This window comes from Neodiprion fabricii, chromosome 4, assembly GCF_021155785.1.
Source record: "Neodiprion fabricii isolate iyNeoFabr1 chromosome 4, iyNeoFabr1.1, whole genome shotgun sequence".
Taxonomy (NCBI): Eukaryota; Metazoa; Arthropoda; class Insecta; order Hymenoptera; family Diprionidae; genus Neodiprion; species Neodiprion fabricii.
Window position 1 is genome coordinate 301,571 of NC_060242.1, and position 14,401 is coordinate 315,971.

At 35.6% G+C, this 14,401-nt stretch overlaps 1 protein-coding gene across 3 annotated transcripts; it reads right to left on the reverse strand.

Moving 5' to 3' along the window:
• Positions 1-1,377: 1,377 nt before the first annotated feature.
• On the reverse strand, positions 1,378-14,334 carry LOC124179377 (F-box only protein 11). Of its 3 annotated transcripts, none has more exons than XM_046563678.1 (9): positions 14,197-14,334; positions 12,380-12,676; positions 11,228-12,016; positions 10,289-11,141; positions 9,994-10,214; positions 9,700-9,918; positions 9,379-9,586; positions 9,094-9,257; positions 1,378-8,002 (listed from the first exon to the last, which is right to left on the reverse strand). In XM_046563678.1, exons 1-8 carry the CDS (start codon positions 14,291-14,293, stop codon positions 9,128-9,130), a joined length of 2,814 nt encoding a protein of 937 aa, XP_046419634.1. In that variant the 5' UTR covers positions 14,294-14,334; the 3' UTR covers positions 1,378-8,002; positions 9,094-9,127. The 3 variants fall into 3 exon arrangements, with proteins under 3 accessions (XP_046419634.1, XP_046419633.1, XP_046419632.1); XM_046563677.1 differs by having other exon boundaries at positions 1,378-8,157; XM_046563676.1 differs by having other exon boundaries at positions 7,862-9,257.
• Between the last annotated feature and the right edge of the window lie 67 nt (positions 14,335-14,401).

Sequence of the window (14,401 nt, forward strand, 5' to 3'; positions counted from 1 at the left end):
CTTATTTCAAAGTGTTTCAAAGCCTATCGGAATTTATTTCGATGAAATGAATTTTATGCGTCGTAAAAGTTCTAGTGTGTAGCATTACTACCACCATACGAAAATTGCGGGAGATTCAAATTGGTATTTCCCGGTTTCAAACATTCTTCAGTCAATCTAACTTGTAACAGTAACTTCTGTGAAAATGATGCATTTCGATAAACACTGAATACGTTGAGTAATAGATTGTATGTATGTACATAGCTATCCTGCCAAGAGATCATTCATAGGATTGCTTTGTATTCCGGCTTATATAAGTATATGTATATGCAGAGTGAATTCGTAACTGATACACTAATCTTCGCACTAAGTGAGAACCGATCAAAGTTGTGTAAAACACACCTCTCTTAATATCAAACTTATACATTCATCTCCTCTACATGCAATGTGTGCCAATGTCAACCGAATCTTGCGTTTTGTGACCTCAAATGTGATCTAGCAACAGTTTTCAAATACCACACCATCGACTTTTCAGTCAGATATCACAGATTCTTGCATATTACTTAATGAACATTTTACCTGTGCCAACTTTTCTTTTGACTGCATACTTATGTTGTTATTTCTTAGGAAACACAATGTAGTTCTGCATCCCTTTTTTGCTTGCCTTAACTTGGATCAGATTCTTACAATAAATAAATAAATAAATAAACAAAACAGAAAATTACATGTGAGAATGTACTTTGTGATTCCTGCAACATTTATAATTCATTTGCGATTGGAACGTAAATAAAGGTGAGCATCTATACAGATCAAGGAAAAAATATCTATTTGGATGTGATAGTTGAACTATGATTTGGATATTAGGCAGGTTTTCACAATAAAAATACCATTACTAAAAAAAAATATTGGCCAGAGGCAATTTTCCAGAAATTTCCAAGTTCTGCTCTTCTAATGAATCTAAATCAAATATATGGCCAGCTTATCACTGGAAATCATTTATGTATGGGTTGTACTTTGTTTATGCTCAAGTTGTCTCCACTATTCAATTACTATTATTATCAATTCCTATGTGACAAAATTAAACTTACTTACTAAAAAGAGATAAAGTAAAATAGTTTCACAGAGAAAATATGCAGGTAATTTGTAAACAAAAAGAGATGGATGATTAAAAGCAAATGCAGTCACAATCAAGTTACAACATATACATATAGGTATGATCGAATGTATATGTGTATAGTAAGTAAACAAATTTTATATCACATCATTCCAAAATTGCAATGTTGTGATCGACGTGTTTGTGGGGAAAAAAAAACAAGCATACTATTTGCTCGTATAATATAATACTTTCATTTATGAGAAACCTATCGGATTGTTTTAAATCGTAATAAGAAGTGGAAATTAAAATAAAAAATCATATAATTGTATAAGTAGGGTATTGAGCTACTAAGGAATTATAGTATACAGGCAATACTAATTATATAATGGCATCGTTCAAGTATCAAGTGTAGTAGTAGTAATAGTAGTAGTAGTGGTAGTAGTAAGATTAATAATAATAATAATAACAATAATAACAACAATAATAATAGCAGTTGACATTTCTATTTCTAATGCGTAGTATATCATCGATACCCAATTATTGGGTAATCGATATAACGTTTGTGAAACATGTAAAGAAAAAAAAAAAAAGAAAAGTATGAACAAATTTACTTGAAGGCTCTTCGCCAGGCGTAAACTTGAACACTGCCATGGTCTCTAATAATCTGAAATTTGTCATCAATACTTTTTATTATCCAAGTATATGTATGCAGTCTAGTATGGTTCAGTGTAGTAGCGATATAATCATAGAGTCAAATACATTTAAGATAATCTATTTACAATTCAAGCCATATTATATTTATAATTGTAGTATGTTATATTACACACTAAAAATTATATTATTCAAATAAAAGCCCTGGCCATTTACTTTACTTGTACTGGCCTGAGCTTTAAAATAATTCATTTCATTTCATGAACTAATTTACGCCTATAATCATGTATGTATGTATATATGTATGTAATATGGTTTATAATTTATAAAATTGCACTCTTGCGCATTAGCGTTTACAATACAAAGCCCCCTCCCCCTGATCCCGCATTGCAAAGTAAAATTAACATTAAGAAAAAAGGAATCCTGCTTCCTTTCATTATACAACTGTTCGGTCTGGATTCGATTCTTTTCTTTACACTTACTTCTACTTCTATATGTAACATGTGTGTGTGTGTGTGTGTGTGTTGACGCAACAGTTCAAATATACAATGTATCATGTTCATGATTAGTAACGTAAATGCCACCTTGCAGTACAGTACGGTTGTTTTTTTTCTTCTCTGATAAATTAAACTTATATAGCGCGATGAACTCTGATAATTTATTACAGTTATTGACACATTACTCAAAAAATAAAAATTTCAATCAATATCCATTAATGTGTAAATTGAAATGAATCCTGTAATTGGGATGAGATGAAAATGATCAGTTTTTGTTAAAACCGGTTTTGTAAAATCTCATCTACTGGATGACAAGATCTTCTTGTACTAATGAAAAACACCATTGTTTTAAAAAATACCGTACATACCTAGTACTTTTGATTATCATTACAATATATGTAAATAGTTATGTATGACTTAATATATGTCGAAAACTACGCGTAGCGTAATTGTCGCCGTTGCTGATACAATATGTGGATAATAATATTAATAATAAATTTTTGTAATATGTATATGATCGTCAGATTGTAGTTTAGAAATGTGAAAAGCGAAAGTGTAAATTGTGATACGTGTACATACAAATATATTGGCTGTGATTTCTGACTCTCTCTCTCTCTCTGTCTCTCTCCCCCCACCCCTCTCTGGGCGTGTGTTTGTGTGTGTGTCAGAAATCACAATTTACACTTTCGCTTTTCACATTGTGTGTGTGTGTGTGCGTGTGTGTGGGTCAGGATAATTTATTGTTGCGAGTTTAGAGGTTGACAGAGTGTAAAAAGTTTATTCTCTGTTCAATTTTGATTTCACCAAGAGAATCTCGTGACATATAGCCATTCAAGCTACCCGAGGTGACTTCAAGCTTTCTTTGCATTAACCGTTGTCTGTTGGACCCTGGAAGAACCACACTGAGGTGACGAAGCTGAAACTAGCAGCTAGAGTTAGCAGCCAAACGTGATAAAATTTTTGGACATAGAAAAATACAGTTCAATCTTATCCATACAATTCTATGAACACATTGGGGGTTCATGGTATTTCTCAAAATTTTCATTTTCTAACTTCACTATCTTGTTCGAGTAAACGTTAGAAAGTTTGGCTGCTAGCTTCAACCTCGTCGTTGAGATATTGGTAGCTTCACTTCACGAGATCTTCTTTGTGTATCGGTTGCTTGTTACAAAATTCACAACAAAGTTTGAGAGGCAATATTAATATCCGACATTTCTTCATCTCAGCACAGGAAGCGTAGTACGTATATATGTATAATTTACGTAGTTTTAGTAGCATTGATACTAGTTTCAGTAAAGTAGTAAAAGTGGGGCATAGGTGCGTTGGGCTCTGTCTTGAATAAAAAGTATGGAACTTTTAATATTTTGTACGATATTATACAATACGATGAATGTCATGGTGAAAACTAAGGGTATATGAATCATGAAAGTACAAGCAAAAAAAATTAATAGCAATAACAATAATAATAATAATAGTGTGGATGATTAATATGTACAGAATACGTAGTGGTATCAACTTTTCCATAGGCTTGCGTTGCACATTTTGTGTATGTGTATATTATAGTAGCTATATTGTCTATACCACAAAACAAATAATATTATGGCCACTAACATAATAATGGCAAGTATTTTGCTTTAAAAAAAAAAAAAAAACAATCGTGTAGCGTTCAGTACGGAGTATAATAGTATGTGTATAAAATGTTTGGAATGAAGTATTATTTATTCGCCTAATCGTGAAAAAATTGTCGATCTTATGAGTAATCTAATGAAAAATAGTAAAGAGATTTTTTTCAATTTATTAAATATAGATTACTTCTAATGACGGATGAAAGAAAAGAAATAACAATACTCAGTTAACGTACGACTGTATGTGCGTGTATGATTGAACAAAATGGTATTTAAATAATTATACAAATAAAAAATTAAATTAATAGTAGAGCGGAGGTTACAATGCTAATGAATTATTATTTTTTTTTTAATTGATTACACGAGGTACTCAACAAGGTTTAGAAGTTTCTCATTATGATCCATAAACGATCAAAGCAAAAGTTGAATATATTCTCTCATTCTGCCATAGCTCTTTTTTCATCTAATTTTTCAAGGAAGATAATTAACCATTAGAGGGCCGGTGTTTTTTGCTTGAAATTTGATATTTTTCAGAGGTATGATTTATGCATATAAATAGTCAGTACGTCCCCAATGGAGCTTCCGAGTTATCTGCTGACTCCTAAAACAGCCAGGCCAGCTCTCTAATGTTTAAATGTATATGGCTATATGTGAATATTATACCTACGTTATACATTTTTGGAACTACTATTCGGCAAACCAATCAATTCACATGATCACAGTTTTCTTCAAACGTGTTTCAAAATTTATAATTCGTAAACGGTGACATATGCCTTCTGATAATCAAATCAACAGAGTGCCCAAGAAATTTCATTTTCAATTTGCATGTGAAAATTGTGATAAGAGGTAAGATTTTGTGGGAGTGAATTGGGTACGGGGGGATTGAAACATGGCGTGTCCACATTGTTTACTAAATCTTACCCTAGTGCGTTCAACAAATAAAAAAACAAGTATTAGAATCTTGCTGCAGTAAAAAATAATGAATAACAATGCTTTGATCTCTGGAAACAGACATTTGATCAACTGTAAAAAAACAGCCATTCTAGAAATTTGCCATACAGTAAGAAAGTTCTTGAATATTGTCTGAATCGGTACTGCACTGGATGTTAATAACGACGTATTATAAAATTTCATTGGAAGTAGTGTCAGTTGGCTTTGACTAATTTTAAGTAGTAGTAGTAGTCGTAGTCGTAGTTTCTATTTGTGCAGAATTACTTGTCATATTAATAGTGCCATTTAAAGTTATTTTTCTGTTGCTTTTCGTTTTTGTTCATGTCAAATTTGCAAGTCACCAAATACATGGGTGAGTATAATTAACCAGGTATATTCGGAAGGTAATGGAAGAAATGAATTGAGTAGCGGATGCCATGGTCTATAGTCGATCGTTGAGGCTGTAATCACTTAAAATTCATATGCATAGCCGCGGCACAAATCAATGTGGATGATATTAATTATCACTTGTCGGTCGTCATGCTTAAGGCTACGGATTATAGGTAACTACTGTTGGAAAACTTCATTTCATCATGTCCTCATCTTTGGGATAGGGAGAACAAAATATTGTCTACTATTGTATCATTTTACAATTGGCATAGTATGATTAAAGTCAACAATGGTTTTTATATTTGACGATTTTGAAAATATATTCTTAGCTAGTCGCCCACGAAATACCACATCAAAAACAAATTAATATTGTTATACAATACAGAAATGGAAAAAACAACAGATATTCTACTTTAAGTTTTCCCTACTAAAATTTCTTTACATAAAGTTGAAAATTTTTCAATCAATTATAAAGTTTAAAAACAAAATAACAATATACCGGCATACACCTGCATTGCTTCTGAATATACGATTTCTATTCGTCTTTTTCATTTCACGATTATCTTCTACAAAACGTATTTCATTGATCGTTGATAAAAGTTTCCTCTGGAGTCTTTGTCTTCTTGTTTGTTTTTTTTTTCTTTTTTTTTTTTTTTTTGTCTTGCATGTTTCTAAAAACACTACAGAGAATTTTATACATTGTTTACAACAACTTGGCGTTACTTTTAAAACCAACGAACAATATTCAATGCCAAAAGTAGCTTTTATCTTTACCACTTGGCAGATACTTAGAATACAAAATGTGCTACATACAATTACTGTAATCAATGTACAGAGTTTGGAGTACGAAGTTTCAGGCTTTTCTGTTAGGTTTGTCAAACCATTTTACAACAAAAAAATTCGAGCCACTTACACATAGGATGTTTGAGAAACTGAAATTAAGATGGGTAATGAGGATGAGATTGTCAAACTAAATACAAGCTATTGTTGACTGAAATTTAGTAACAATGATAGTGTTTAGGATGCGGCAACCACTGGGTCCCCGACACCTCGATGTGGAAGGGAAAATACGAGGTTGAAGCCTAGCAGCCAGAAGTAGCAACCAAACGTTTTGACGTTCATTTGAATAAGGTAATAAAATCCAAAAATCAAAACTCTGTAAAATCCCTTGAAACCCGATACTTTCATAGAATTATGAGGATATAACGGAACTGCATTGTTCTATTTCCAAAAAGTTCAACACGTTTGGCCGCTAGCTTCAGCTTCATACGGAGAATATCCTAGAAACCAAAAAGAGCCCGTCTCTACAAGTTTTATACAGGCTTTAGTAGAAAAAATTGAAATAAAGACAGTAGCAACTGACAGACGTAGTCGCATCAGTCCCAAAAGAAGAGCAGAGAAAGCCAGAAGTTGAGGCAGGAACCACAAGAGGCTCCTGTTTGCCCCGTCTCTTTCTGCACTTGAAAGAACGTATCTTATCTTGCCGAAAATTGATTTAAAAGCGTACGCCAAGTGCAAAAATAATGTAATTCGCATGTCCCGGAAAAATTCAAGGCTTGTAACGAGATACCAGGCTATTTTCAAGTTTTTAAGATTAAAAAAAATTCTGGCCCAATTTCCAGATCTTCCAGACTCTGTAGACACAGACTTCTTATCTATTGAATTATACATACATATACATGTGTGTGTGTGTGTGTGTGTGGATTCCCTGGACACATAATGAGAGTGGCAGGGGCGAGGTCAGGGAGGAGGGGGCATGGCTAATAGGCGCTTGTTCGTATCATAGGGTATTCTCCTCTTACGAGAGTTACGACAGAACATTATATTAAACGTAATAATAATAATAATAATAATAATAATAATAATAACAACAATGTTTTTAAAACAGTTGGATCACTCTTAACAACTCGAGATTCACTGTTCTGCGGACAGTTTATTGTTTGATGATTTGCTGTTTTTTTTTCTCACCGGTACACACCAATATCTTCATTTTCGTTTAAATCATTAAATAGTTTAAATACTTTTTGTCTTAATTCTTATCCTTCTATTATGCACTTTGCCTTTTTTTTCATTCAGCTGCTTTAATCCATCTTATTTAACACAAGAGAATATATATTTTTAATCAAATGTATACTCTTAACTTTTTACTGTTTCATATAAGATACTCCATTCATTTATTTATTTCATTTTAGAATCAATGTCTTCATTCAATCAGTTTTTTTCCATCCCTTTTTTGATTATTTGATTATTTACTTTCCTTTATCATGTAACGTTTTTGTTCGTTATTTATTACCACTCTATCTTTGGACATCGTACGTATGTAGCATACTTCCTCGGGGGCGGGAAAGGGGGAAAAAAAGAAAAAATATTACCCCTACAATGCGTAAACGTTTGCTGGGATTATTTTACCAAATTATGTTTTACTTGCTTTTTAATGTTTTGTGCACAGCACTTCTGTTGTATTGATTGTAGAAAAAGATTTAGTACAACATGGTAATGCAAGTCGTAGATCTCTCCCCTAATTACGAGACGAGACGCATCTTCCGATTCTAATTGTTCGGGTACACGGCATTGTTTGACGGTTTAGTTTTCGGTGGTACCCCACTGCAAAAATACGTTTCTTCGTTCGGAAACAAAATGTTTTATACAGATAACTGCTCAAAGTTGTCTTTAGTTTCTCAACATTATTAGCAAGATGCTTGCCACTATAGTATATACACAGTTAAGCATCTTGTGGAATTCTAGATTTTGCTCTTTTTTTTTTTCTCTCTTTATCACTCGTTTTTTCTTGTTTTTGCACACACCTCCGTAATCTCGTTCTTTCGAACAGGTCACTGTCAACAGATTATTTATAAACTCGAAGCTACAGTTTACAAAAAATACCACAACAGCATACAACCATTTGGCAAAGTCTGTTATAAACCAAATGGTATTTACTGTTTGATTTATATACCTTCCTCGTATACAGACATCACATTTCACTCATTACCTTTAATAAAAATTAATATATAGATTACATTCATTAAGAAACGTGCTTGCATAGGTATGATACATACACTTTTAATTAATATTGATGAGTTATGTTTTCTGTTGTTCTTTTGTTTCAGTTTCCCTTCTTTTGCATTCACTTATCATTTTTCATTATGTTTAGAAGGAATTAGCTACCTCAGGCTGCGTCATGTGTATCAGTTCAGTTTTCAGTTTTCAAACTCGATATTTTTCTCATTGTGCAATTAGGTATTTTATTTTTATGGATACAAAACTGACTGCGACAGAGTTCTTCATCATCGTTATTATATTTTGAAACGTTTATGTAAAATTTAGAAAATTTTAGCATCATATAACCAACAACCATTCGTTGCGTGTTAACGACAATGTAAATTTCAATGTTCTTGAATATACCAATAAATCTCTACTTGTATTCAAATTATGCTTATATACAAATATTTTATTCCACTATCAAGAGAAGCAACAACTGAGAGGAGCTCTTGGTTCTGGTAGCTGTTCTTCTCTTAATGTGTCTCAATACCATTGATAATGCACAACTTTTGGTTGAAAGAATACAATGCTGTATTTAGACATACGATATAACAAAGTTATTGGAATTAAATACGCGTACGCATATAATCTATTGTAAATAAATAAAAACATTAAAAATGGTAAAATTCACGTGACGATGAAAATAAGTGTTCAGTGAAATTTAACAAGAAATAATTAGTAAAATAGTAGGAATCGCACGGTCTTTCCAATAGTTGGGCATGTCATTTGGAATTTGGTAAAGCTTTAATTATTCAGTTTGCCAATAACTCTGTCGATATTGGGATTTTCATGAGTTTAATAATAATAATAATGATATCAAAGAACTCGACAACAGATTACTATTGTTATTACTGCACGTTCATCTCAACGGATCCATCTAACTTACGGATTTGGGACCAGTTGGTTCACTTTAGCTACATCTAGTTGACCATGAGCGTGTGTGACTCCATGGGTGCAGCACTATCATATAAAGTATCGGTGTCCTGCGTCGGCTCACCCTGCAGCTGACACTGGTTACTCAAGGTTCCAGCTCCACAGTCGCAAAAAAATCTGTGCACAAGAATTTTTGGTACTGAGAATGTGGAATGTATTCGTCGGTGAGACGCTCGGGAGAATCGCCTGAAATGGAGCCATGATTTCGGGGGTTTTCAAATAAAATAATACCACTCACCTATCGTGCCGGATGAATTCTACGTCGTGGCCAGCGTGACAGGTTTTTATACAATTTACACAGATAGCATTACGATCTGTCGTATTGCACGTTTGACAACGGTAAAAGTCATGCATCGGGAACGACGTGTACGATGAAATTTTGTAAAGACATTGGCCATTACCGACAGCTTTCTCCACTGCGTCTTGATTGTTGAATATCTTATTACCTACAGGGCATAAAACGTAATGTAAGAATTACGATTATCGAGGAGATTAACTGGCAGTGCATAATCTTTGCAAACCATAAGGAAAAAAGGTATGGAATCGGCTCGACCTTTACCTCTAGTTGTTGGCTGAACTCCGCTGGCGAGACAAAGACCTCCAAATCGGTTGTTGAAGATCTGATTGAACTCCAATGTGGCGGTCGCATTGTTCGTTATCTCGACTCCTGCGGCTAATCCATCAAAAATACGATTTCTCCTAAGGACTGGATGCGATTGGGTTGAAATTAGAACTCCAGCCTGCGCATTTCGGAATATGTCGTTCTCTTCGAGTATACCTGTTATTTGGACAACGTTTAAACAGTGAGGCTTAATTCCGAAAGTACACATACAAATGAGTTCAGGGTACAAACCTTTTCCCCCATTGAATATACAAATTCCGCCATCTCTTCCATCGAATATTTTATTCCTTTTTAACGTTGGATTACTGTCAGTTTTAATCCAAACACCTGCCATGGCATTGTCGAAAATTTCATTCTGTTCTAAAAGGCCTAGACCGCTATTGTACACGAGGACTCCACCGTTTTGTCCACCCCAAATTTTGTTCCCTCTAATGACAGGATTGCTCCCAGTCCTGAAAGGAAGAATCTTTGTCAATAATTTGTTATACGTAGCATAAATAACGAAATTCTCAGTCTCAAATCATACCTAATCTGTACTCCAGAATACAAATGATTGAAAATATCATTGTCTTCCAATTTCCCATGACCATTGTCATAGAAATAAACTCCGACCTGTTTGCCACTGTGGATTCGATTCCTTCTTAAAACTGGAGTTGATCCCGTCGTTATCCAAACCCCGGCCAAGGTATTGGCGTAAACTTCGTTTTCCTCGATCAAACCTTGACCTTTTTCATGAACATATATACCACCATGTTGTCCATGGTGAATTTTGTTGTGTCGGACAATCGGATCTGAGTTCGTCCGGATTTGTATCCCGGCGAGAGCATTGCCGTAAATGTTATTATGCTCTATAAGGCCACGGCCTTCGCCAAATATGTAAACCCCACCTTGATGACCATTGTATATTTCATTTCTACGAATCGTTGGATTAGAATTTGATGTTATCCAAACGCCAGCAAAATTGTTCGAGTGAATTTTGTTGTCGATGAATTGTCCAAGACCGTTCTCATGAACGTATATACCGCCCGTTTGACCATGATGTATCTCGCAGTGCACAACGGTCGGATTAGCACCCGCCTTGACTTCAAAACCAGCGATTCGATTATTATGAATATCATTCGCCTCAAAGTATCCTAGGCCGTTATCAAACGTAAATATTCCAACATCTCTACCATGGTGGATGTGATTTCTTCTCATAATCGGATTCGCGTAGTTTTTCACCCAAATCCCCGCCAGTGCATTTCGGGATATTTCGTTGTCCTCATAGGTGCCTTGGGCATAGTCCGTTACATACAGGCCAACGTTTTCGCAGTCAGATATGTCGCAATTTTTCACCACAGGATTTGCTCCAACACCCGACACACAGACCGCTGCTCCAACTGTTTAATCAAAATTCATATATTAATATCAATGAGGGACAATAGTGTCAAGGTTGGAGAGTTTCGTGTCAATCTGAACAACTTACCGACGCTCGAACTACGAATAATGCAGTGATCGACCGTTGGACTACAATTTTCGCCTACTTCCAAACAGTAATGTTTATGATGTTGTACAGTGCTGGTTACATCAGGTGTGAATTTGAGAGTGAGGTGGCCTGCGTATGCGCGTTTAGCACCTTCAACGAACATGACTGTCGATTCTGATTCTCTTTCTAAAATAACAGACTCGGCGACGTTGCCTGCGGCAGCTCCTATCAAAGCTACGTCGCAGTCAATGATGAGAAATTCACCACGGTATGTCCCGGCATGTAAAAATACTAGGTGCAGGGGCGTTTCCTCGGTGCCTTGCGAATTATTGATGCAACAGTTACCTTGAACATTGGTAGTTGAGTTCGCATTTGGCGTCGATCCATTGCTACTTCTATATTCTTCAACAAAGTCTAAAGCCCCTTGTACAGTGTTGAAATATGGGAGATTTCTACCCTTGAATTTAAGATCCTGAAAACCAGGCCTGACGTGCACTCCTCTGTACAACTGTCGAAAACTTTCTTTCCAGGGGTTCGAATAATCCGATTCGTCCGGCGAGATAAATTCGAATTTACAAGGTGCCGGATTAAACAGTGGCAAATCATACTCGTAAACTTGCTGATACAACGACTTCCACAATTCCGTGTCATTCGCAATCGCTTGAAAACGTTTACACACTTGCGAGACACGGCACAAATCTTGTTCCATTAAGTAGTTGAATATCGTCAGCAGCACCTCATCCGGCAACTCGTACTGTAGGTAGTGTGCAGCTGTATTTGTATTTGTGCCTACCGCAGAGTGAAATAAATAAATGAATATTTTTAGAAATATAATGAAAAAGTACGAATTGATTTTCAATTTTCCTCTGGTGATCATTTAAACATTACCCCTTCAATTTATGTTTAGTTTGAAATAAGGTAAAAGCGATTAAGTAACCTCAGTGTTAACACAGAGTTGAAAAAGAGAATACATGTATAACCGGATTAAGTTGAAAGTTTGCTAATGAAGCTGAAGCTAGCAGCCAGGTTCAGTGTGACAATTGCTAAACTCCTGCTCAGCAATATAATGCAATACATTTTTACATCGATGGCGAGTAAAAGAAAAGATTTGTAATCTTTATTTGAAGAAAAGAAGAACAATTCATTGCCTACCATCGGTTGAAAGTGAGCACGTTCTCCTAGGTCGCTTTCTGGCTGGTAAAGATGAGGTTCCAAGAGCAGCGGCGATACTGCTTCCTCCGGGAGGTGGTAGTGCTGAACTCGTGCCAGGTGCAGGATCCGGATGCGGGGGACTCTTACGGCGAAGATCGTAGGGTGACGAGTGCGAATGAGACGGAGAAGGGGCGGCTATCCCCGAAACACTAGGCGAAGATCCTCTGCCTCCTCCTACACCCCCGCCTCCTGAAGGAATTGGATTTGAAGCTGGACACGGTAGCTCGCATGGTTCGGCTGAGAAAGTGAGCATGAAATTTTTAGATCTTAATATTTGAAGGATATTGATACAGCTATGGATTTCGAATATTTATAAAATAAATATTTAAAGAAAAGAACTAGTCTCTCCATCTCGTCTTGCTTGTTCTTGTATGAGCACACGACTTGGCTCTAATGCGATAAGTTTTGCACCGATTTATTCGATAATTGAACTCTCATAAAAAAAAAACCATCACTATTTTGATCATCGTACAAAATTAGATCGAATAATTTCAATAGATAAATCAGTTTGATAAATATTATAAATTTTATAACTTAGGAAGCACCGATCAAGCTTCTTGAATATTGACGGCGTCTCTGGCGATTGTAGAACACGTATCCACGATGATAGAATTTTTCAATATAGAGATTTGAAGTTAATCTTGTCCCTACAAGGCAAATGAATTTTCTTATTTAATTCATAGTCCTCAGTGAATAAGATGAGATAACCATAAGTTATGTATGGGGAAAAAAAAAACACACACACACACGTAGAACGTTGTTCTTAGAGCAGCGCAGATAAAAAACACGGCAGCAACAATGGGAAGTGTAAATCTCTTACATCAAGAAATAACGCAATGGAAAGGTTATTTTTATACATTGAAATATATTTCAATCCACTGTCCAAAGCAGTAGTGGCACAATGTATAGATAGTGGAAATTTAACATAAATGAAATTGAATTCTGTGGCACATCTGCTGTAACTACAGCATATGCTAAAAAATTCATTAGCATACAGACGTTTTTCGTTGCAGACACACGCTACCTAGAATTAAGACAGAAGCAGCGTTTTCTTATCGTTTTATAATTGTATAGTTTTTGTATGGCAAATTAATATTAATTGTGATCGATTTCACGTGACAGATTGGCATTTAAAAATGCCGGATTACACGATTCTGAAATTCCAGTTAGGAAAATCGAATAATCCATGCAGCGTGAATATTTATATGACACTCCAGAAGGGTAAAGTAGCTTGGTATAAATGGAATAGACGTCAAATAAATATAGTTACGTCGGGTACACCTCTGGGTGTGGATGATGATAATCGACATTTTTGGGGAGCTTTTCTCTTTGTTGCTCTTTCACGTAACATCGATACACACGTATGTATGTAGATACGCATAATATGCTTTGCTGCATATGTAGTATATTAATTTTTCTGCTTGTTGTAATCGAGATTAGGGAGGGAATGCCGATTTAGTAGTAGTATGATCGTATGCGTGTAAGTAGGTACATAGTGTGACAAATGTCCATGCAAATCGGATATTGTACGAACTCGTTGGTAATCGGAGAAATGACATTGGATAATATTTAATAATAGATCGTACAATGAGAATAGACGATGAGAATAGGAAAGAGGAGAATCGATGTTAGTTGAGTAGGCAAGAAAGGAGTCGGAGCGAAACGCAAGCTGAACGACGAGCCGAGCGAGCTAAGCCGCGAACCTTACGAGGAGCAGCAGTAGCAGCAGCCGCCTATAGCCCCGTTCTATTACATACCCGATGTTGTTCTAGAGGGTAACGGGATTCTGTTGGCGCCTTTCCTCCGGGATCTGCGGACGTAGCTACGTGACGATGTGAATGACGCGCTCGGCATCTTGAAGTTAGGTGTATCCCGATTATTTTATAAGAAAAACGGGGAAAAACTATACACTAAACAATGGCGACACATCCATCGAGCACGGCGGCCATCTTCTCACTACAC

What these genes read in the sequence shown, in the direction of transcription:
- LOC124179377 (XM_046563678.1), bottom strand. Translation starts at nt 14,293, where the DNA reads ATGCCGAGCGCGTCATTCACATCGTCACGTAGCTACGTCCGCAGATCC. An exon ending in GTGCTCACTTTCAACCGATG is followed by an intron (nt 12,017 to 12,379) that starts GTAGGCAATGAA and finishes ACTCTGCGGTAG; the next exon opens with GCACAAATACAAATACAGCT. An exon ending in GAATTCATCCGGCACGATAG is followed by an intron (nt 9,258 to 9,378) that starts GTGAGTGGTATT and finishes TCTTGTGCACAG; the next exon opens with ATTTTTTTGCGACTGTGGAG.